Source organism: Drosophila teissieri, chromosome 3L (genome assembly GCF_016746235.2).
Source record: "Drosophila teissieri strain GT53w chromosome 3L, Prin_Dtei_1.1, whole genome shotgun sequence".
Lineage (NCBI taxonomy): Eukaryota > Metazoa > Arthropoda > Insecta > Diptera > Drosophilidae > Drosophila > Drosophila teissieri.
In genome coordinates, this window is record NC_053031.1 from 2,288,170 (window position 1) to 2,313,658 (window position 25,489).

At 43.6% G+C, this 25,489-nt stretch overlaps 1 protein-coding gene across 1 annotated transcript; it reads left to right on the forward strand.

The window, feature by feature from the left end:
• Positions 1 to 579: 579 nt before the first annotated feature.
• Positions 580 to 18,856, forward strand: LOC122616278 (G-protein coupled receptor dmsr-1). The gene is given in 4 exon segments (XM_043791680.1): positions 580 to 727; positions 15,387 to 15,636; positions 15,988 to 17,108; positions 17,698 to 18,856. Coding segments are annotated over 3 exon segments (1,944 nt in total). The 5' UTR covers positions 580 to 727; positions 15,387 to 15,574; the 3' UTR covers positions 18,459 to 18,856.
• The last annotated feature ends 6,633 nt before the right edge of the window (positions 18,857 to 25,489 follow it).

Here is a 25,489-nt window from a genome sequence, read left to right on the forward strand (position 1 = left end):
CATACGCCAAGGGGTCCGAAAAAAGGGTTAACTGCCATATGGGCTGGCTGATGCTCCATAAATTTGACCAGCAAAAAGTTTCGGCTAAATATACTTTTGGCGCGATGAAAGTCCAATAAAACCTTTTCATTCATAAAAACAAATCGAATGGGATCCACTGAAAAAACAGCAGCAAAAGCAAACGGAAAAACACAACTTCTGCAAAGGAGAGAAGAAAACTTTTTGCATTCTCTCTCTGTTTTCAGGGAAAACGGTTTTTCCGGTTCTCTGTTTTGGACAGACTCTGCAACTTCAACAAGTCGTCCAGCTGTTGCCGTCTGTGGATGCCAAGTGGATGCTGTCTTCCGCCCAGCTGCACCAGTTGCTTCTGGTGGAACGCGTTTTCCCCTGGGTTTCCCTGGCTTTTCCGAACAGCTGGTCGACCGCTGTCGCTGCCGGCGTCGACGCCAGAAAGCTGGCAACACTTTCGACAGGCGCGCAGGAAAAGCCGACCGTCGATTTCCCGAGAGCTCGGGAAAATCGCGAGCAGCTGCCGCTCGAGTTTTTCGCAGTTTTTCAGTTGGTTTTCTATTGCGGCGCCGTACGCACGTGTCTCGGAGTTTTCCCGGCTGAAAATACAATTCGAAAACGTCGGATATGTGCCCCTAAGATGTAAAATCGCAATAATTGCCATTTTCGGTTAAGCGCGGTGCAGTGAATTTTTCGTAATATAAGTTTTTCGATTTGTGTAAGTTGGCTTTACGAATTTTCATCGGCTGGTCAGTGAACTTTTGGTCATTTTATGCGCATTTGGTATCTGACATCTGTTCATTCCGACCAACTTATATTTCATTTATGGCCGAAAAAAGGTTTATCTGATTAGCATAATGGTGGCCATCCATGGGATCCATGGGGACACTGTGCCTAATGTCCTGCAAATTGTATTCAGTGTTATTTTCTGTGTGTTCACCACTTGATTGATGTAGGTAGACCAGTAATAAGTGGTAAGGAACAAAGAAAACGCTGCCCAAATGATTAAGAAGGGATTCTTAATGGGAATTTAAATTCGTTTTAAATGAGTTGAGTGGACTTGCAGCTGAACAAGATATATAAGTCATTAAAGAAACTTTTCTGAAGCTGTAATTAACGAACCTTTTGCTTAAGAAGAGAAATCAAGTGGTTTCAGAATATGGTAAATATAATTATGCACTTGGTATTATGAATTATAGAAAGTTTCCTTTTTAATTAATTCTGTTCTCAAACTACAACTTTCTGATTTCAAAGTTTTATTTCATTTCTGATTTCTGTGTATTTTCCGCGCAATAAACACTATTCCTGAAATTATTCGTATTTCAATCGCAGAAAACTTTAGGAATTAATTGAAGGCATGTGGACTTTGCAAGGCGCAACCAAAGTGACTTACAAATTTCCTCGATTTTTCCACCTATCTGCACTTTCAGGGAACTTTTCTGCTCTATTTCGGCAACAAATTTATTAAAGCCTTTTTATGATCAATGCGTCCGCAAAAGTGCAATCCATGGGCCAGACTCAACTGGCAACTAGGGAGCACTTTGGAAAACCGATGGAAAACCTGAGAAGGCCGTGGCAGAGGAACATAAAATAAATGTGATGCTCGCATCTTGTCAATGAACAAATAAACAAATAAACCGGGAATGGGACAGCAAACATTGTTTGTACAAATGCGGGAAAGTCGTAAAAAGTGTTGTAAGCATGAAATTTGAATTTCGAAGAAAAATATGGGAAAGCACAGGCATCCGTGAGGGGAAACAAACATAAAGTAAACCTCAAACAAATGTATACAAAAATTGCTGGCATTTCGTGCTAGATTCCTTTTGGGCTTCTTTCAACTTTGCGCAATGCCTGCTGCTTTTTTATGGCCACAATAAATAAAAGTCAACTAGAGTAGAAAGACCACTGGCAAACAATGGACAAAAGGTTGGCTTGCGAAAATGTTTGCACTGTCGAAAAGTAGCAAACACAAAAAACAAACCACCGAATGGCGGTCCAGATAGCGCAAAGTTTTCTAATTTCCCCCAAGGAAATTGCGGCGCAAGCCTTTCGCAAGCAGCCAGTCATGTCAATAGAAGACACACTGCATAAAACTTTCAATTTATGGACATCCAGTGGGTTAACAGCTTGCAGCAATTAGTCGCATGTGCGAAAGCGCAATTCTCGCAGCTGCCGAGAGGCCATAATGCCACCCAATTTATGCACTTGCCCACTGGCTTTTATTGCCAGTCGAAGTGTTGACACATTTAGCCGATGCAGAAGACCGTAAATTGTGGCACCAAATAGTTGGCATGCCCATCATGGCATGTCAGTGTCAAGAGTCGTCGCCATGCACTTCAGTCCTGATCCCAAGTCCAATCTCTTTCCAATTCCGAATCCCATCGAGTCCATTGTGCGGAGACCTGAACTTTTCGGTCTCGGTTAAGTTGGGCAGCTAATTAATTGTGATGCCAGCTGCCAGCTGCCACTGCCAGAGTCCGGGATTCGGTGTCCCAGCCCAGATGAGACAGTAATTGTCCATTGTGGTTCGGTTTCGGCCGGGCCAGGACGACGGCTCAAGACGGAGCACGTGCCAGTGGCTCAAACCCAAACCAAGTCAAGGCAAACTTTGGTTACATAGTCGGCGGGCTCTTGGTTTTGAGTATCATTTAAATTAATTGCCGGAGCTTAGCGCACAAAAGAATGCAGAAACATTTAATTTGCTGGGCCTTCGTTAATAAGTTCGGGATTACACTGTTTCTTAAGGTTCTTGGACTCGTTTATCTTTGCATGTGGCTTTAAAAGCATTATATCATCTAAATTTACAAGCAGTGTATAAATAAAGAAAGAAATAATTCACTTATATTAATATCTTATTTGGACGTAGAACAACAGTAATGTCTAGAACTCACAACTAATCAGTTGCATATTACCTTGTTTCTGTAACATTCCCTTGCTACTTTTTCACCTCCAGGACGTAAGTGTTACTCAGCTTCAGTGCATCACGCATACGCCACATTGGCCGCGAACTTTTAAATCCCAGGCGTCAGAGTGTAAAATCATAATTCTCATTATCGTTGTACAATAAGTTCCGTCGTTTAAGCCAAATAAGCGACGTCAAGGTCGGAAAGTCGAGCAGTTCAGCCACATGTGTGTCTGGCACAAATTGTCAGCTCTTTTTGCGCAGGAAGTGGGGACATTTTACAGCCTGTTACAAAGTTGAAGCCTGGCAAAAGTTTGGTCCGTCCATTAAGTTTGTTTGTGAGCAAAAATAACTGAATTCAAATAAGAGCGGGTCAAGGGATGTATGCCCATTTCTTTGGGCAGCCGCATTTCTGCCGAAGTCCGATAAAAATAAGACGACCGAATGGCAGGCGGGCTATTCATCAGCTATCTAGGCACGTGATGCCGTAGCGAAAGGAAAACGGTAGAAACCCCTTAAATGGATCAATAATTCACATTGCAAGTGCCGAGCCTAGAGACTCGGAACGGGGTTGTGTGGAGGTCTACTTATACATACAACCGAGCACTCGAAAGCCTGGCTGCGTAATATTTTCATGGAACGCTAAATGCAAGGTCAGATCCAGAGGCCGCCATCATAATCGCAATCGCAAAAGTTTCCACATGTTCCATGCATGAGCGGTCCATAACCATATCTCGTATTTATATCATTTCCTTCCCTTCGCTTTCGCTTTCGCCTTTCAGCTCAGTCGGAAAATAGCATTGCATAAATCTGGGCAAATATTACGCATACGCCGCATGGTCGGGCGGAAGCCATATCATCTTGCCATCTGTCAGCGCAGCGCGCAGCAAAGCTCAGCCATAAATGATGACTGCATTTAAATGTTATTTATGCCGATGCGTTCTACCAAAAAGTCAGTGTGAATTATTCGGTCCTCGGGGAGCTTGTTTAATTAAATTAAATGCATCTGGCAAGGAAAGGATGTCGCCTCGCATGAGAACTAGAGCACTAGAGCGCTGGAGGGGGGAAACTACGAGCGTCAGTAGATAAAGTACCGAGAAGAACTATTAGTGGATAAGTTCTTACTTTCGTCTTCCATTTAGGGGCTCAACGCTTTCCCGTGATTTGCAGCTCAACAGTTTTGTATTTAAGACACTTAGACAGTAAACTACGACAAATGCTCATTACATTTGAAAAGATTCATTCAAAGTTTGGTGTACTGCAATATCCTTTTTCGCTGTCTAATGTATCTGCCAGTTTCGAGGATGTGTGGCTGGGAGATTGGCAGAGAAACTTAACTAACTGACTGCAAGCAAATTATTGAAAGCAGGGAAACTTAAAGCCGCCGACAAGATAGATCGAATGCAATTATTCTGATGGCGCCTGGCACAGAACAACTGCTTTTGGCCGGCTCTTTAAGCTCAAGCGCTTTGTTTGGGGGCAAGGCACTTGGACTTGGGCTTGGTCTTGGATTTGTACTTGGACTTGGACCGACACGCTCGTGAAAATAAACAAAGTCAATGGCAGCGGCAAATAGACAAAAGACGCGACAGACAGCGGTCCTTAAAAGATTATAAAAGGAGCGTGGAGCGCTGTGGGTGGGTGGGTGAAAGTGGATGTGGATGTGGATGTCTGATGGCCAGACAAACTGTTGCTCATGCCCCATGAAACATGGCACGGAGCATAAGTGGAAGTCGTATCGTAGATGGCTATCATTATTTCTCTTTTGGTGCACTCTTGGTTTTTTTGTGCCTGGCTGATAGCTGTCGATACAGAATCAGAAACAGTTATCAAGCAGCCGCAGCGGAAAAGTTACGATTCAGCCATATTCCTTTATGTTTATGTCCAGTTTTGTGGTCAACTCAGCTTTAAGAGCTCTTTCCCCGAGTTATGAGTTTCTTGTCCTGTCACATAAACACATTCTGCACCGAAAAATGGGATCTCTCTCACTGCTGCTGGCACAATACAAATGGGATTTTCAGTCAGGTCTCTAATTTACATATGCTTATCAGGGCCCGCCAACATATCCACCACACATATCATTCCCACTGTCCCATTTCTCAGCTCGAGACTTTTGTGCAACAAAAGAAATGGAAATTGCACTGAGACAAGGCATCAACGAGCTCCCGGCAGTCAGACAGATGGCAAGTCGAAACTTCTGGGAAAAAGTCGGTGTCGTGGGCCGGAAGGACGAAGGGTTTTGGATGGGAAGGAAAGACTTTTGCGGCATAAACAGGAAGCACTAAGGACGCATTACCTGCTGTTGACATTTCGCAGGCACCCAGGCATGGAACGTGAGGTCTTCGGTTCAGAGAAGATCTAAGGTCCTCCCTTTCGCCCACTGAGCACTTGTACATTGCTATTTTTGCAGCATGCTGGTACCCCAAAGACTTTAAATATCTCTGGCTTAATTACGGATGCACCAGGAGAAATCCCAGAGTTGCAGGGACCCTTTGCCCTTTTAAAAGGGGTTTGCCTGTTTAAGAAATACTATCTCTTGTTGCCCCAAAAGGCGAGTACTTTCTATAAAGCCTCTAATTGATTTGCCACCATTTTTCTCCGTGCAGTTTAATGGTTCCGGACCATTATAAGTGGCTGAAAAAAGATTTCATCTATGGCAGCAGCAGGCAATCTCTTCACTTTGCCACATCTGTTTCAGCTGTGTGTGCTCTAACAAGGAGTGACTTGCACTTCAGTTGGCCAATTACGGCAGCACCTTCTGCCACAATCCGATGGCCGAAACCCGCATGTCATTGTCAGTCATCAGAGCCCTTGGCCATCTACTTTTTCCCATCCAAGAGCAACACGCCTAATTCATTCATTTATTCATCGTGTGCCCGCACCTTGCTTGGGCATCGTAATCGATCGCTCCAAATGGTTCAATTGCGCCGATGGCACTAGACCAACTTCACTTGGCCAACAATTCTCCTGGGCCCACAAATCATTCTGTGAGTCATGCTGCAAAAAGCTACAACTTGTGCACGGAGCAAAAGAACGTGTTTGGTATGTGCAAGTCACGAATAAAAATTATTATATTGCTTGTACAAGCGGATTCATAACTTTATATGTCAGCAAGCAATTAAACTTAATAGCCATATTTTGCAATTGAGTCTTCAATACAATACTTCTTATATACTGAAATGAGTGAAAATTTAAAAGCAAGAAAGCAAAAAAAGCTATTGATATTAGGCACTCATATCTGCTAAAACTTAGTCTTGAATTCTAGTGTAACCTTGTTGCTTTTGTTGGAGGCCTGGCAATTTATTAAATCCCAATCCCTCTTGCAAAGTTGGATGCTCGCACGTGAGAAACAAGCACTGAAATGGAGAATAATGGCCGGATTGGCGACCTACAACCCGTGCAGCCCGAAAATGCATGTCAATGTACCATGCTGTGGGTGTGGGCGGTGGTCTCTGGGCTGCGGGCTGTGGGCGTGGCAGCATGAGCTGACAGTCACTGGCATTCACTTAGGGCCAAGTACTTTCCTCGGGCTCTCAGCTGCTGCCAAGAGTAGTTCCTGTTCAGGTTTCTTAAGTTTGGGCTGCTCCCAAAGTAACATGTCCGAAAAACACTTTGCCATTCGACTTCTCCGGCAGCCACTCACTCGGTCTGAGATTTCCACGCGCCACCCGGAAAAGTCCCGCGTGGAAAACTGGGGGTGGTGATGAGAGATGTGGTGTTGCTGTGTGTGCAAGTCTCGAGGACCCTCAAGTGCGTTACAAGCCACTTGGCCTTGTCTTACAGCAAATCTCTCACACTGCAGCAGTCGCCATTTTTATTCAGTATTCACATTCATTCAAATTCAAGAATACTACTCGGCTCGGTGTAATTTTCTCGAGTTGCCTAAAGCTGCTTGACCCAATTTTTTGTTCGAGCTTCCACAAAGATTTTAGCTTCGAGTCTTTAAGTTCTCTTTTTTTTTGTGCAACTTTAACTTAATTAAAACACTTGCTTTGATTCTGGCTTAGCTTAGTTAGTAGTTGCAGTAGGCAAAGCCTCCAAAACAATTCAAGTGTCCGACCGGAAAAGTGGAAATGGACAAAACGGGAGAGCAAATAGAACGGCAGCGGGGAAAATTTCCAGCCACTGGGCTACATTCAGTTCAGTTTGGCTTAGTTGTAGCAGTTTCGAGTCCTTTTGGGCAGCTCAGCTCGATTGTCACTTCAAGGTAACCGAGCGTTTTGTAGCCGCCTTTTGTTCGCCTCGCCTTTGTCGTCTCACCTGAATTCGTTACCTTTGGTCAAAAGGACAAGAGCTGTGTAAATTTCGGGACTCGCTTTAGAATTCCCCTCCTCAATATGCATTTTCAAAAGCAGATGATAAGATGGGCGGCAGTGCAGGACTACAGATGGTCTAGGTCCACAGACTATAGTGTTTCTTAGCGAGGTTTAGCGGACTTGAATAAACATTCCATAAAAAACACTGATTGTGAACTGTATAGTCTTCCATCTCTTCAATGTGACTGCCTGGCTTTAATCGTGGACCAATCAGCCCTCGGTAAACGGAAATCCACGTAAGTTTGGTGGCACGTGAAGAGACCCATAGAAATTACAAAAGCCTGCGCCATAAAATGCGAAAAACCTCAAGAGCGGACCAACACCAGCAGCAGCCCTCGGGGGAAAACTTAATTGCAGCATGTTGAGCCTGGGTAACAGTGCGTATGAGCAATATAACGCCAACAAGTCGAAGGTGCATACAGACGAGGGGAAACGAGATGGGGCGCAGACTTTCTCCAACAGAAGCCCCCGTTTAATTCCGATGCCCTCGTCGCGTTATGTGTGTGCGTGCCTGCCCGGAAAAACTAACAAAAATGCAATTTATACTGCGTCTTCTGGCCGTGACGCGTTCCGCAGGTCGATGGGAATATAAAAACCGGCCATAAAGTACGACAAACATGCTGCCATCACACGCATCATGTGAGAATGCCATTTAAAATGTGTTTTAAATAGGCAAAAACGGTGGAAGCTGTTGCGAAATAAACATAAATAAGGCAGACGGTCGGGTGGTGGTGCACTGGGAAAAAAACGACCATTGCTTTAAAGGTTGCAACCTAATAACGTTGTCGCAATATTGGCTGAAAATATAACACCTTTTTAGGCAAAGTGAGAATTATTGCTTTTTTAGTTGGCATTCCAATTTTTTGGAGTGCGCAGGTGTGTCCCAAATATAAATGGCGGTAACGTTAAAAAATTGTCTAATTTTCTAATGAATATTACTCGCACACGCGTCGAATCGCGGAGGCAAGGGCAAAGGCCATCAGCCGCCAGGTATGCAGGAGAAAATTAACATTATCCTGCGAGAATTGCCACCCACAATCCGCACACATTGATTAGTGTGTATTAGTATGTACGGCACGGCAGTGGCTCGGAGTTAAATGGAGCGTGGCGTGGGTCTTAATGCCCCAACTGTGATGAGGGCATCATGGTTCAGGATCAGGATCAGGATCAGGTGGAGCCAGAGGTGAAGGTAAGCTGGGGCATTATGACTTACCCCCAGGGGCTGGTGTCAGAATGAAAAGTTATCCAGGCAGACAGAGCTCACGGGAAAGGAAATATTATTCGCCAAAGTATTGAACAGCCTTAGGACTTTCTATTCTCCAAAGAACGGAGAGGAGAAAAAGTTTGGGGCAGGACTTTTTAATTGCGAGCTCTACATTTCTGTGAAACTTTTCAGGCAAATTAATGAGAAATGCCTGTAAAACATTCCGGGCACAGCAGACAGTTGGGCTTCAAGTGCTTTCCATTGATACGGTCTCTCTCTCCTATATCCATTACTTGTGGATTTTAGCAACTTCAGCATGGATGATATGAAATTCATGCATTAATAAGGCAGTATCAGCAACAATTTACCCTTCAGCCAAAGGCAAACAATTGGCCAAAGGCCAGCTGGTTTCGGGCAAGTAATTTAATTTTATTATGACATAGCAGCTAAAGTGTTTGACTATGGAAAATGGCCATTTTTTTGCTATGTCGTCTAGTCGCCACCGAAAGGCGTCTGGAAATTCAGTTAACGCCATTATGTTTTTTGCCCTTCGACGCACACTAAATGTTGTTAGCTGACGGCTTGTCCGCCAAATTGATGGCGCTTTAATAGAAAGAAAATTCTGGGAAATAAAAACCGTCGAACCGCGAAACACCAGCGGCAGCAGCAGGTACTTGATAATAAATTGAAAAATAATATTGAGCAGACTTTGCCCCAGTTTTTTCTCCTTTCGGTTCCCTTCGCTATTGCTTTTGCTTTAGCTTTCTTGTTTGCGGATTGCCTGTCATGTCCTCGCAATCGAAATTCGTGGCCATTGCGACATGAGGACGTGCTTACCACAAGTGCCTGGGATTGTATCATTGGTAGAATTGTTGAGTCCATACACTGGGAATAAAGTTTTGAGTTTGAAATGATAGCTAGGTGAAGAAAGGTGAAGCTGAAACGCAGTAAAGCCCTTTCATACTCATTACAAATTATTTCAAAATGCAAGTATGAGTATTATTATTTTCAATTGAGTGTCAGATTGTGTGATTAAGATTTCTTAAAGTGCAGCTCTCGGCTTTAGCGTGCAACAGGATGTTTGCAGAAAAGAATTTTCTTAAAAGGGTCTCCTTGCACTCGAATTTCCCCCTTTTCTCAAACTTTTTCTTCGGAAAATTTGGTTTGCTTGTTAGGTTTATGTGGCAGCAACGGATATTATTTTCTTAGCTTGACAGTCAGCATTGCGAAGTGGAAAATATAAACTGCACCGAAGAGTTTCCGCTGTCGATGAGCCGGCGAACTGCTGAAGATACCAGCCAAGACCCTATAAATTCATTGTCGACATGGTTTTGTCTTCAAGTCAGAGCTAAACTCGATTTATGGATGCAACAGCTGCAGTGCAACAGCGGATGTTGATTGCTTTTTAAAAATGAAATTAACTTTTACTGCAGGCCACACAGTTACTATTGGGTTAGGGGGCAGCATTTTAATGGCAGCAAATGAAGTGTTGCAATTAATAGCCAATAAACTGTGAAATTAATTTGAGCTTTTATGGTTATTCCCTAATGACATTGGGATAATTAAAAATGTTTAAGTCGCCTTTATTAAATCTCCTACTGTGTTTATGTCTGAACATTTTAGTTGAGTTGAAGTGTGAAAAATTCTGCATTAGGCATCCGAATTATGCCAGAAATAGATCCATTGTCAGCAGTTTATGCACGACAATGAGGTGTGAAAAATTCTATTAATCGCTGGCCGATTTTCTGCCGTGTGTCCCGCATATGTGGGTGTCATAATTTATTGATATTTCATACAGCAACAGACAAAGGGAATAATCGCTGGAGAGCCGGGGCTTATGCTGCTAATCAACTGCCGATTGTCGATTGCCGATGGCAGGCAGAATTTCACTGCAATAAACATGTCGATGAGCAATAAAGCAGCGATGGGTTGGAATGGCCTAGACTACAACAATAAACAAGTCCGATAAGCCGGCCAGATTAATATCATACTCAGTGGGCCTTGGGCAAACAAATTAAAACGGAAAGTGCCAGCTCACACAGCCAAACACACGGGGAGCTGCTAAATTGAAATGAATGGCTGAGCCAGCATTATGGCATATGGCTCCACTTGGGGCAAATCGGCTGGGGAAGTGGGGATAATGCTGATATAATCGAAGTAAATGGCGTGACACTTGGCACACATCGGCGCAGTCATCGGTATTCATGAGCACTGCATTTTCAATTAGCGCAGATTGAAATATTAATTCAGTGCTTGCTCTCTAACTGCGCAGCAATCGTTCTAATCATTCATGAAATATCGTTTTATGGGGCACTTCCTAGCTATAAATAGCGTTTACTACCCTCGAAATAGGCCATCATAATATTATGCCGCTGTGTCCCCCTACGCGCAGCAATTAAAATAATGAATTGCGATCCAATCAAAGCCAATTAAGTAATGCTGCTGCCATTGTCAACACTTTAAATGAATCTGAATATATGCCCGAGGAGGTGAGTGGAGGAAACTGCTCGGGAAAACTAATCAGTGCAAAACAGCAGAGTGCAAAGAGGAACAAAGGCCGGAAAAGTTGGCTGCAACTTAGGCGGCGGCCTAAATGGACTTGCAATTACCTTGAACCAAGCAAATGGCACTGAGATGCCTTCAATTTGGGTCCTGTGCTGGCAACTATTAGTGCGAAAAATGAGAAAACTTTTTAAACTAGAGTAACCAACTATCATATTCCATTTTAATAACCGTAGTTTCCAAAAGTACTCTTTATTGTTCTTAAATATCTGTGGAAACACATTTGCCATCCACTGACTGGTATTGCAAGAGGGATTTTCCGGACTTGGCCCTAAAATATGCAGTTGCGTCCTCTGTTCTCCGCTTGATTGTCAAGTGACGGACAACCGTTGACATGTTTGTGGGCGATCCCTGGGATTCCAGCTCCTCCATCTCCTCCATGACCACACGACATTCCACTGTCCGTGTTTGCAGCCGCTGAGCCAACGCGTTTTGTGAATGCTTAATTACAAAATGCGCTCATGTTTGGGCGCCGACTTTCGGGGCGCCTTAGCTCGGCAAATATTTGAGTGAGAAAGCGTTAGCACTCGACATGTTGACACTTTCCACCCACGCAAACGCGCATTTATAGACCCAGTCAAATCAATGAGCAAATAGCCACGGAGCCAATGGCCTGCCGGGCAAGTACAAATAATTGGGACATTTTCACTAAAGAAAAAGAAATCCTGAACTCACCAAGTTAGATATGTATTGTTCCTAAACGAAGCTGTGTACAATTGCCAGAGCGTACAACATTTATGTGGTACGTCGAATACGGCGAAAAGCGTGGGACCCTGAGGTTCCGTCGAAAAAATGAGCTAAAAATATGAAAGAACAAAAAAGTTAATATGTAGCAATACAGAAAAGCTTTTAAGCGCATCCGAGCTGGGAAAACAGTGCCCTGGGCACTGGATATACATACGTGTCAGAAGGAAGACGTTTCCTAAGGCCCTTCAATCTTATCTTCAGTCGCTTAGGAACCCAAATCAATGAGCGGCAGCTGTCAATCAAACTTTCAGGGAATTACCCGGCTAACTGAAGCGAACCCACTCGATAATGGATATATATTAATTCCCCGAAAAATTCCAACTTAAAGAGGCGAAACTTTCTGCCAAATAACTCTGGACCTTCATCAACACACGGTTTAAGAACTGTGGTGATAAGAGCTTTTCTTGAGGGGCCAATCGGAGAAGTGCCAAAAACAAAAACAGCACAGCAAATGCCAGAGAAGTTGAGAGAAAAATCGAAAAATCGCACAGAAATAAAGTCGAAGTGGGAAAATTTCACAACAAGCCAGAGCAATTAGGCAGCCAGAGAAGCCAAGAAAATTTCCGCATGCAGAGGTCGGAATGAAATTGCCCAGCGGTTGGAGCAAGAAATGCGGATGAAAAATCGAGAATTAGAAAACCGCCCCTGGCCATGTTCTAAACAAGGAGAAAAGTTGCCAGTTTTCCAATTTTTTACACTTTGTTCTCGGTTTTTGTTCTGGCCTGAACCGCAAGTCATATTTGATTTTATTTTTGATTGTGTTTTGATGGCTGCAAAAAAGACCATTTCATACGTAGCCTGTAGTTGTCCACACGGTAAAAAAATAGTAGCAGAAAATATTTAGTGCAGTGCATCTTCAAATGTATGTAGTTTGTTGGCACTTTAAGAGGTGAGAATAAATATTTTACACCTAAAAACATTTTCTGAACACTTTAATTGGTTGATAAATATTTCATGAATTTCGAGAGTGCGGTGCCTTTTTTAGTGTATGAACTTTTGATTGGCTGTTTCGGCATATTGCTCATACGCCGCCTGTGCCCACGACAAGTGTTCAATTATATGCGCTTAGTTGTTGCCAGCATCGCCCCTTTGGCGTCCTTGATGATGGCTTCCGGTTTTGATATTGTGGCTTCCTCCACGTTTTTTCTGTTTTTTTCTCTTCCAGAGAGAGTACTTTTCGCTAACTAAAAACTGAAATGCCCGAAATGTGTGCGTGTGAGCTTCAAAACCGGATTTCCGACCCCCAAAAAAAAGTCAGCATTTTAAGTGAGCCGGGGCAGCTGCACGTGGCTGTTGTTACCTTTTGGCATAATTTGCCTCACCCATCCCCAGTGATTCCTCGGAATGCTGAAAATGTGTGCCGGAGCTTTTCGTTTCATAAATTCACGGCGCTTCTAACCGCACACGAAGGACCCTCCTGGGCCCTCCATCCTGGCAAAGTATTTCCGGCCAGCGAAATGAGCCAGCTCACATGGCATCCAACGAGGGGTCAGGGACTGCACATATACGAGTATATGTAGTATTATGTTCTCCGCTCATTATATGGCCCAAAGCCAAAGGAAGAACAGAGGGAATCAGTGTTCTGTTCGCTTGTGAGGTCCTGCCTTGAGGACAGGCCAAATATGTAATTGTACTTGGCCAGAAGATGGCTTGAACCCAGCTCGAAGGGTACATAAAAGATACACTTGACTTGGGCGACGTGTGGTTTTAGCTGGCAGAAAAAATAATCAGCAATTCGAAGTATGTATATACCAAAGCTTTTTACATACACCCGCAGGTATATGAAATTCCCATGCTTTTCAACTTTTTCTTTAACTCTACGTTGTGTTCGGCAAGCGATTACACTTTAAACACATTACCACCGATCCCATTGGCAGATAATTGGATACCATTGCCACTACACCGTGTTTGGCTAATGGGCCAACACAATCGAACCTCCATTTGTAAGGACATTTGCAGTTGGCCAGCTGTCGAAGGGGCGTGGCGCAGTAATTAAAATAAGGCGGCGAATGGGGTGACTGTGGATTATGTGATTCCAGTGTGCCGGACGTGGGAGGTGGGTGGCATTAATTATGCAGATGGAAAAGCCTGGCGATGGCTTCATTAGATCGTTTAAATGGATGTTTTGTTGCGCGGTGTTGTCTATTAAGCGGCAAGTGTTGTTCCTTGTCTGAGGTCCTTCGGCCCCTTCATTCCACCACCATCTCTACTCCGTCGTCCTGTCAGCTGCCATCGCCAGGCACTTTAGGCAGCCAAATCCCCCGCAAGATACTTCGCTGTTTCTGTCATAGTCAACAAGTACTCGCATTTACGTGACTGGACGCAGCTTTAACGGCCTGTAGTCCTTCGGTCAGCAGGCACTTGACATTCGCAGTCCAGCCCAGCCACCCACTGGAGGACCACCCACTGGAATCGCCGAAAACTTCCGTAATGGGCGGCATACGGTGCGTATTAGTTACATTAGTGGCGACCAAATGAGACAGTGGGACATTTGTTTATTGCTTTACTTCTGCGTGTTTGCATTGTAACATGGCTCTGGTCCTGCAACGAAATCCAATTCAATTATAAGCCCTGACCACATGTTGGAATTAGCCAGGCATTTGAGGCTGCCTTAAAGGCTTCCCTTGTAGTTCTGAAATGCTGTTTCTCTATCCCTAATTCAATATTTATGACGGGAATTAATTAAGAATTTCATGGACAAACATACCATTTATAATTACCAACAAAAAAGAGAGAGAGAGAGCGCTTATCCTGCCAACATTTTTGCCAGTCAGCACCGCAGGACCTTTCCAAGTCACTTGGCATAAGCCCAATCTAGGACAAATCCGCCGGCCGAAAGTCTTAATCACTGTAATGGAAGTTAGGCCGGCTTACAAAGCCAAAAACCAGATTTTGTGCTTCGACTCACAAACACAACGACAGAAATATGAATGGAAAACAGGGGATTTTATTATCACTTCAAGGCTGACAAAACATTTGGCACAATTTTCATTGTCCAAATTTATTGCCATATTCTCTTTCCACTCTGGAAAGTTGTCACTTGGCTAGTAAGAAAGTAACTTTTAATTAGAGGCCACTGCAGCTATGCAGCTGCTACTGCGGCAGGGCCAAAACAAAATTAAAGATTTTTCCTTTCAATCTCGGCACTAACTGCATTCTCCGCATTTTCTCATTTGTATAATGGAGTTATGTCACCAAGAAATGTGATATTTCCAAGAAAATGTTTTCTTTAAGTTGGTGCACAGCTTTATTGGTTTTAACTGTATTAGAAAGAAATATCTAAGAATGAAAACTGTTTTGCCTACGTGCACCATGTAAGCCGGAATGTTGCATGTTACATCGTTTGCCCACAAATTCACAAATTGCCGAAATCATCTGCTTCTGCCGGCCCACTGGTCGTATGCGTATTATTGATTGCGGGCCGAGGCCTTGTTTTCCGACCATTTCGGACAAATGGTAATGACATTTCTTTGTTGATTCACTTGGAATCGTACTTTTGACCTGCCCTGAACTTGAACATTGTTCTTTGCATGTGGCATGCAATGCCATTGTATTTTGTGAATTTCGAGGCTTTAATTCTGGTAAAACTCAAACCACAACAGTGAGTTCATTTTTTATTCACCTAACGCCTGGTGTTTATTTGCAGGTACCATTTTCGCCACGCAGCTTGCATATTTGAGTGTTGGAATATCCGAAAAAGGGAATTTTAATGAAACGCCACAGGAGCAGCGGGGCGCACTGAGTTGGCAGTCGGACACCGCGGTCAACCAAACGGAGTCCTGCCAGGACATCCCACCACCGACTACCATCATCGACCCGCTCATCATTGACACCATGGTCACGAACATGTCGCAGCCGCATTACTGTGGCACCGGCATCGATGATTTCCACACCAAGTGAGTAGAACGAGGACGTGGGCTCATAGCCCCGGGGTGTGTCTGCATATTAATTACTTTTTTAAGTGTAATTTACATAATGATTTGCCAGCCGGGGGCGCATAATGAAATCATGTGTGTAATTGCCTACGGCCAAGGTGGCAAAAAGGCTAACGAAGTGTACCTAATGTGGAAAGGCACCTTCGGATTAAGCTGAACAGATACTTCATAAAGGGGTGGCTTTAAAAAACCATTTAATAAAGTATTTAAATACATAAATGGTTTTGTAATTTAAGCAGATGTAAAAGGCCTGAAATACTACTTTCTATAGTTTACTGAGTTACTTAAACCCTTTTTTTTTCTCCCGAACAGCTACAAATACTTTCACGGCTACTTCTCGCTGATTGTCTGCATCCTGGGAACCATCGCCAACACCCTGAACATCATTGTGCTAACCCGACGGGAGATGCGCTCCCCCACGAATGCCATACTCACGGGTCTGGCGGTCGCCGATCTGGCTGTGATGCTGGAGTATATACCCTATACAGTGCACGACTACATCCTCAGTGCCAGGCTGCCGCGGGAGGAGCAGCTCAGCTACAGCTGGGCCTGCTTCATCAAGTTCCACTCGGTGTTTCCCCAGGTGCTGCACACCATCTCCATTTGGCTGACGGTGACGCTGGCTGTGTGGCGCTACATAGCGGTGAGCTATCCGCAGAGGAATCGCATCTGGTGTGGAATGCGGACCACGCTGATCACCATAGCCACAGCCTATGTGGTGTGCGTCCTGGTGGTGTCACCTTGGCTGTACCTGGTCACAGCCATAGCCAAGTTCCTGGAGACGTTGGATGCCAATGGCAAGACGATCGGCTCAGTTCCGTTGAGTCAGTACATCCTGGACTACAATCGCCAGGAGGAGGTGACGATGCAGGTCATGTCGAGTACAACGCCAGACTTTTCCTGGGCGATACCAAGTGATTCGGCCAATGGAACTGCAGTCAGTTTGCTGAGTCTAACCACAGTCATACCCCTGACCACCTTAAGTACTGGAATAACCACATCCTCGGCGATGGGCGAGCGTAATGTGACGGTCTATAAGCTGTATCACAGTGCACTGGCGCTGCACGATCGCCAGTTCAGGAATGCCACCTTCCTTATATACAGTGTCTTGATCAAGCTGATACCCTGCTTCGCACTGACCATTCTTTCGGTGCGGCTCATCGGCGCGCTATTGGAGGCCAAGAGGAGGCGAAAGATCCTGGCCTGCCATGCGGCCAACGATATGCAGCCCATTGTCAATGGAAAGGTGGTGACGCCAACTCAACCCAAGAGCTGCAAGCTCCTGGAGAAGGAGAAGCAGACCGATCGCACCACGAGGATGCTCCTGGCGGTGCTGCTCCTCTTCCTGGTCACCGAGTTTCCACAGGGCATTATGGGTCTGCTGAATGTGCTCCTGGGCGACGCCTTCTTCCTGCAATGCTACCTAAAGCTGAGTAAGTATCCGTACTCCCTCCCACTGTCTGTAGCCCGTAATTGCTTTATTGGGTATGATAATTGACTGAATTTATGGCTGGTGTTTAGGTGGGCCCAGTTTGGCACAGCCATCAATCATACGCGCCGTTGGCCACCATAATTGCACCACAAATTTGGGGCTTCAATGTTCGCCTGGCCTTGACATGTTCAATAAGTGTACATTTTGTTTATCTAGTACACCCAAAGTAATGTAGTCTTACATTTGAAACTCCCAAATATATTGTATATCTAGTACACTCAAATTAAAGAAGTCTTACATTTGAAACTCCTAAATATATTGTATATCTAGTACACTCAAATTAAAGAAGTCTTACATTTAAACCTCCTGAAACACAATTAATTTTAAAGATTTTTAGTGGAAGTATAAATCGAACATTTAAAATCAGAGATCCTTTTAATATTCAAGGTATTACATTTTTTGCTAATATATTTTTTTCCGAGTGTTGGCAATATAAAGTCTAATCGCCCTTGAACTTTGTCAAAGTCCTGCCCATAGATGGCGTGTTGGTGGCGCCCGGCATTTATTGCATTTCGATTTTCCCGTTTCAGGCGACCTCATGGACATCTTGGCGCTTATTAATTCGAGCATCAACTTCATCCTGTACTGCTCGATGAGCCGCCAGTTCCGGAGCACGTTCGCGCTCCTCTTCCGGCCGCGCTGGCTGGACAAATGGCTGCCGCTGTCGCAGCACGACGGCGATGGGAGGGTGGGCGGAAGTGGCGGCCTGGGCGGCTACGGCGGATATGGACGGCAGCGGTTGCTGCACACGGATGCCGTCAGCAAGAGCATGGCCATCGATCTCGGGCTGACGACCCAAGTGACAAATGTGTAGCAGGAGAGCAGTGGCCGGGCGGCGATGTCAGCCGCAGCCGGCGGAGCAGCTGCATCGGTGGCTCTGGCACTGGCAGCCAGTGATGTTGATGGATGTCCGGTTGCCGCTGATGCTGCTGTTTCCCCCAACGACATTAGCCTGGTCGAGAAGCTTCACTTGCAGCCCAGCCAAATGGGGGCTGCGATATCCACGGGCCAGCAGCGAAGACGTCGCAGTGGGAGTGGCACCAAGTGCATCTGGCCCACGACGGACTGGCTGAGAAAGCTGCGTAGCCAGAAGGCTCGGGAAACGGAACCATCGAGTGATCAGGACATAGAGCTGGGCAAAAGCTCCATCAACAGGCGCAGCAGTGTCCTTCTAATGGTATTACTCAGCAGCTCCGATGAGGTCAAAGCCAAGGCTGTGTTGGTCAGTGAGCAGCAGCCGAGTCCCGCGGACGAGGATGTGGAAGACGCCATCGACGCCCTCTGGCTGTGAGATGTCCCCTCACTTCCATTTTGTACGCCCTGTAAATTATCCGAGTACCCACTAATATCTAACTACCGTGTACAGACCAACTATTCAGACAAATTGTTCTGCGCTGTCTCCAATATTTTCCGGCCAGTGTTGTCTTGGCGAATCAAGAGCCCCTTTCGCTGAGACGGTGCTCTGCTGGAAAAAGAGTGGGTTTTCCTTGAAAGGACTCCCTGGAAGCAGCCTGCAACATTTTGTGACCACCTTTGATAAGTGATATACTTGACTAAGCTTCTCCCCCTAATAGTTGTGTAAGTGCTAAGCGCCTATCTGGATAAAGAAAACGAATTAGTCATAGTCTAACTATTGCTTAAGATATATTTATGAAACGATTCGGAAGCTAAGAGATTACATTTCCTTTTGTATTGAATAAATGTTTTGTCGATGGAAACGGGTTTTTGTTTATTTTTTAAGTCATTATAGTAAGTATTATTGGGGCACTTTGTTTTTACCACGCTGCATTTATATTCAACTTTAATAAAAAGCGTTTCCAATAATGCTTTTGAATGCATTTGGCTGCGGCGAGTGGCTGTTGTCGTTGAATTTAATTTTCGGGAGATTTACTGCCGACAAAAACCCAGTGATTGGCACTCAAACATCAAGCACCCGTATTGCCTTGGTCCTTCTGACATAAGGACGCATAATATAAACGCACAACTGACAGTAAAAAGTGACTGAAAGCAAATGGCAACATCGAGAACGTCAAGGGCGTTGATTAATTGTAATTTTAATCAAAGGGCGAGGCGAATTTGTCAACAGCAATGGGGGGCGACTGAAACACGCACAGAAACAAATAAAATGACTAAAACTGATGACCCAATTCGTAGCTGCTAATGGCTAGCAGTTTCAGGACGAAGATCAAGCTATAGATATGCTGTATCAAGTGAGTTGAAGGGGCTACAAACTCAGAAAGTACGCGGAATCGATTGCGATGTCAGAGGCCAAATGCAAAATTACAAAATGCTAAGTGTTCATCATTCATGCCACTGTCCCGAGGGTCCTGCCATAAATTCTGATAAAGGACCACCCAATTTCGCGTGGAAGGAGTTGCGCATTCAATTCCCAGCCAGACATTTCCTTGCATAATATCATTAAATTTACAGCTCTGGGCGCTTAAATTGCACCAACTCAAGACTTTAATAAGCGGACAGTTTCGAAATTGTTACTGATTTGATTTGATTTCATGAATTCATTTATCTGTTCATTGGAGTAAAATAACATGGTCAAATTGACTCACAATGGTTATTGCTTATTTAATGAACTGAATTATGCAAATGATTAAAAACGTAATGAAAATCCGACAAGATTGAGAATAATGGTAAATTGATCATAGATTAAGACTCATTGAGATGCCTTCAGTAGATTAACAGCTCTGCTTTCATTTGCAGTTTTGACCCTGTAATAATATTTCCTCTCGAAAAATACAATTAGAAACCAATTTATGGTTGCAATCCAATAAGCCAAAGCTCGGGTATTCAGGTATTTGCCTTGAATTACAGTTTGGGGGCCATCTGTAAATCCCAAATTGTATTTACAATTTGCAGACACAAACCGATGAAATGAAATAAAAACACCAGCCCTGAATCAATAGAGTCCATCTCTCACAACGCATAGCCAGTTAAACGCCATTGAAAATATATGAATGGCCATTCGAAATGGTCGACAACTAACTCATACAAACTCCTATGATTCCAGATTGGGAATTTCCTTTGTTCGAGAGGGCACTGAAACAGTTCATATTAATAGAAATAAGATAAACGAACTGGCAACTGAAATGTATTCAGTAAAATGCTTGATGTCTTTTCGTGCTTAATTCTACGAATTTAGTTTTATTTTCCTAGCAAGTTCATAGAATGCTCTATCAATTTCCTATTTTTCCCTGTGTAGAGAAAGTGCAAGTTTGCAGCTCTTTTTAGACTGCCGAAGGTACAGAAGTGGAACGTCGGATAGAAAGTGTGGACAGGATGGAAAAAGCGATATAAATGAAAATGTAATCAAAGGGGTTGGGCTGGCGAGTGTCCGAGGGTCAAAGGACAAACATGGAAAATAAAACTAGTCCCTGGAATCCCTTAGCTCCCCTTGCTCGTCACACATTTATTTTTGGAAAGTTTGTGGTTCGGCAACATCGAAACTTTTCCATGTATCTGGTTCATTTTGGGGTCATTTTTGTGCGGCTAACATGTGGAATTCATAAACGTATTAAATTTACACATTTAGCGGCATTTAAGCATAAATTATGCTGAAGGAACTAAACTATTTTGAATTTGTTTCATAAATTACGGTCATTTCGGCATCCCAGCTTCAAAAGTTCTTCATCGCTTGCAAAATAAACAATTCAAGCATGAAAACAACTTTTCCAATCATTTCCGTTTAATTCAGCCCCAAAAACTTTTGCAATAAATGAACAACTTCTAATTATTAAATTGCAGCAAAGCTAATTATGTAACTACTAGTAGACCCTCTGGCCGAAAAATCAAATTACAATTCTTCCAACGAAATATGTTAATATTCCATACAAACTTCCGCTGAATCATCGCCAGTAGCCTTAATTATAAAATCAACCCCCGGCAATTTTAAATGCAATTGCTACAAATTTCATTGAATTAAGCGCACATCAAGGCCAAAAAATTTAGGGCCAAAAGTCCTTGGCTGTGAAAATTTTCGGCTATTTAACAATGGCCAAAATGTGCGCGCCAGTTGGTGGCCAAGCAGAAAGGGCAGAAAAATTTCCATAATTGCCCGGAGCGTTGGGAAGAAAATTCAAATGGAAATTCAGCCTGGGAACAGATTTTTCTACGGCTGGCTCCTCTCTAATTAGCAACTAATTTATGCTGCCACGATGTGTGAACGTGTTTGCCAAACTACTGCATGTCAAAGTTTGAGGGACTCCAGCCGAAATGGTGCTTCAAAATGTGTGAAAATGGCTGACATGCAAAAATAATATTTGGATCTGTAGCATTCCTTTATTTTACACCGCGTGAAAATAATTCCTTTTATATATTAACTTGTCACGCCTTCGCGAATTTGTTCGTGCCGCGAGGCCATTTCTATTACTCATACGCAGTGTTGCCAGCGGTTATTTATGCCAAGTCGTTAGCTGAAACCCATTGACAGCTGCGCCTCTTGACGCCCTCGCAGCATGTGCATATTGTTTACAAGCCCGGCTTTTGACAAGTTGCGAGATGGGAGAAAAACATTATCATACATCCACTAAAGGGAAATTGGTAACTCAAAAACATTTCCACCACTTGAACATGATAGATTGGGCTACAATGTCAAATATTGGCAGGGGAAAACTCCAGGCCCCTAATCATTAATCAACTTGGGGATTTTTATAGAAGAATAAATTTTTTTAAAACGCTCACGTAACCTGTGCGTAATGTCCCCCCGTAAATGCGGAAAAACCTAAATCGTAATAGATTTTTTTGCTAGTTCGTGTGCCGCGCAGAACAAACAAACTGTAGTCATTTGTCAACAAAGTTGATAAATGTTTTAATTATGGCCCACGCCTCAGTTGGGCGCCAAAACGGAATATTCAATTGCGCAAATTTCGTTGCCAAGGTGGTGAAAGGGAAGGGTTTTCTTTTATCGGATGAGGAACGGCTTGGGATTTAATTAAAATGCCTTACTTAAGAGATTGGAAACTAAAAAAATCATTCAGCCCTTTGGAGCGGTTCATTAGTTAAATGAATCAGTTGTTATCACCCGATCTGATATACACTTTCTGGGTCTAATGTCGAACTGGCATGAAAAAGATTCTAAATTATTCAGCGACAGTCGGATAAGCCGGCAGCTACAGACAGACGAAGGCCACACTGATTTATGCTGATGTTTCCCTATGGTTAGGCATTTGCATTTGGCCATGCCATGGAAATAGCAAAATACTCGTATTTATTTGCCAAATCAGAGCCAGCGGAGCCAGACGAGTGCACGTGCCATTGGTAATTGATTGATTGTAAGCAAACACGGGGCAACAGCTGACAAGATAAGCAAACAGCAGTCAGCTCGCATAATCCGCAACTTGTTGTAGCGTTTTCAAATTTATTTCACCGATTTTACGAATAAAGCCTGTTTGAGAAGGTTACCTATTTAGGTCCAAATTAAAGAACTGTTTTCTTGGAAAAACCCCTTAAGAAAACCCTTTGAATTTAAAGAGCTATTGACCCCAAAAAGAGTTGCCCAAGATTGATCCGCTTACTACTTAAAGCCAACTTAATTGCTTTTCAATAACAAAACAAAGTTCTGGGCTGCCGATCCGTTGAAGACACGCAATGTCGAGCCAAAAAGTCGTAACAAAAAATGCAAACAACTTGTGCGGGCCCAAATCTCATTAAACACACAGCCGGCAAACGGAAACACGGATAACACTACACAACTACAATGCCTCAGTACACTGCAACAAATGCCTTGTTGCGTGCTATTTGTCATTTCGGATGGCGAACGGATGCCAGTGGCCCAGTTAAAGGCGGCGGGGTTAAAGGCGTGACCACCGACCGTTCGACAACAATTGTTCCGGAGTATGCGAAAATGGGCAAAACTTTTCTTGTTTATGGTTGAATAAATTGTTGGGCTCGCCTTTTGCTTTTCTTTTTGCTTTTTACACCAATTGGCTGAAGGTGTCCACAGGTAAGAAAAGCGGCAAGGAGCAGCTGAGAAAAAGTTGGCAGTTGGTTGCTTGGAAAGCACCTGTCAGCAGCGTCTGTGAAGGATGTTTATACAGGTATGTTGGAACTTTGGGCATCCAACTGAATTTAAATTTTACAATAATTTGAATATGTATACAACACAGGTACGTATTTGTAATATGATTATTTTATTCAGCAAACCTGCTATGCCTTCGGATGTATGAGATAGGCACTTATGTTAGACAATATTTCAAAGAGCATTTCCTCAATTGTAAAACACTCATTTCAAAACTGCTGTCAATTCAAGATACGTTGTTTTGCATTTTGCCAAACTCATTAAAAAATCGTTGCACTGAATGTTGTCACTCATACGTCCCGTGCGCCCTGAAAATACCTCAACAGCCGTGTCGTGTTTGCCTGTATGGGTGTGTATCTGTGTCGTGTGCGGCCGCATGTGTGCGTATCTTTGGGTGGGTGCGCCGTTAACTGAGTTGTTGCTCCATTTTGTACGACATTTTTGCGGTGACGACGGCGTTGCCGTTGCCGTTGCAGTTGCAGTTGTTTGTCTCCTTGAACCAGTTTGCCAACATAACAACAGAAAACAAAGGCTGAGGACCGACCCAGTTGTGTCAAACAGTTTTTGATGCTACGCCAATTTAAAGCCGTGTGGCAGCCCCAAGAAAACCCCCAAAAATACGGAAAATGCGATCTGGCTGTAGCGGACTTGTCCACGTGCCGCTCTGGAAGATATCGCCAGCAAACTACAGATACCTTGCTGGCCAAGTAAATTTACATTTCTTAGCTATTTTGTATAATTTGGGCAATGAACGTTTTGCGTCAGCCCCTAAATGTTTGCATTTCGAGTGGAAAATCGTTCGAGAAACACTTTCCGTAAACCGACAAGTTCCCCCGCCAAGTCAACACTCCTGAGAACTTTCGATTTATGCACTTAAAAAAAAACATTTAATTATACGAGAGTATCAATGAACTCCAAGTTTGTATTATATTCAGCTAAATGTTTCTTTTTCTGGCTTATTGATATTATGGATCATGGCATGTACACTTTTTCCCACTTAATTTCAGCTATTTTTAAGAGATATTTTTCCTGTGTATTTTGGCCAGTATTTACATGCAAATGAAGACAACAGTAGGCCAGCAGTAAGCAGCTGGCAACGAGATCTTCTGCTGGCTGTCGTCGACTGACATTTTAATAGAATTAACTGCTCGGTGAACGGGAGCCGGGCGCCTTATTGTTTTAGATGACTGTCATTAGATTTGATGGCTCAACTGAGTGTTGGGCAAAACCGGAGCCTGACACGTCCGAGCTTTTGAGGCTTAAAGGCTTCGCTTCAAACCAGCAGCTAGAGCCGCAAAAAAGTGTCGCAATGTGGTCAGCTGCCATATTTCAGCACGGAAATTCAGCAAACCGACATTCTATTTATGCCGGGCGTTTAATTTTATTTATGTGACAACCGCCCGAACTGCACCTGGATATGGGGGCGTGGCATTAGAGCAGCCAGCCAGGATGTAAGCCAGCGAGGAATGTCGAACAATGGGAAGGATATCTGCTGTGACACGCTGACAGCAAACACATTAGAGTGTGCAGACTTTTTGAACGCAGTGTAATGGACTGCCGACAGCCAGGAAAGCGAAGGGGCCATTTGAAATATTGTTTCTAAGGTATACATTTCAATTATACCCGTTGCTTTTATTCTGAAATGTTTACAAGATGCACATCTCTAATCAAATATTGTTTTGAGAAATATTCGCAACATGCCACAGCAAATAAATTATTCCAAGATCGCAGCCAAGCAATTCAAATCGAGCAAATGTACATATATGGTTTACGCATACTGGGAATTACATGCATTGCTTAATCGGAATTAGAGGGGGTAAACAGGGCAATGTCTAACCGAATTTTAGGTACTCTGAAATTATTAAGGAAATCTGGAAGACATATACATCATGAAGTCCTTACAAAATAACTCGTTCAATTCCATATTGTTTAGTTTTGTATACTTACTGGAAATATATTTAAAGGGTTTAAAGATAATACACTTTAAAAACCACATATATTGTATATTGTATAATATTTTCCCTTTTAAGAATCGAGTTACAGCTTGCAATCACCGCGTTTTCTTTAAGACACACTTCACTTTCTTGGCAATATCCAGGAATCTCAATATTTAATAATATTAATATAAAACCGCGCAATGTTGCATAAACAGCTCATAACCGCAGCGCCAACACCAAAAAACACTTGGGAAATATGCGAGCTCTCATGTCGCGAGCATGCAAACTTCCTGGCCGCAAACCACCGACCCACTGCAAACCACCCACTGTATCGGCACCCACAACACCACCCACCAC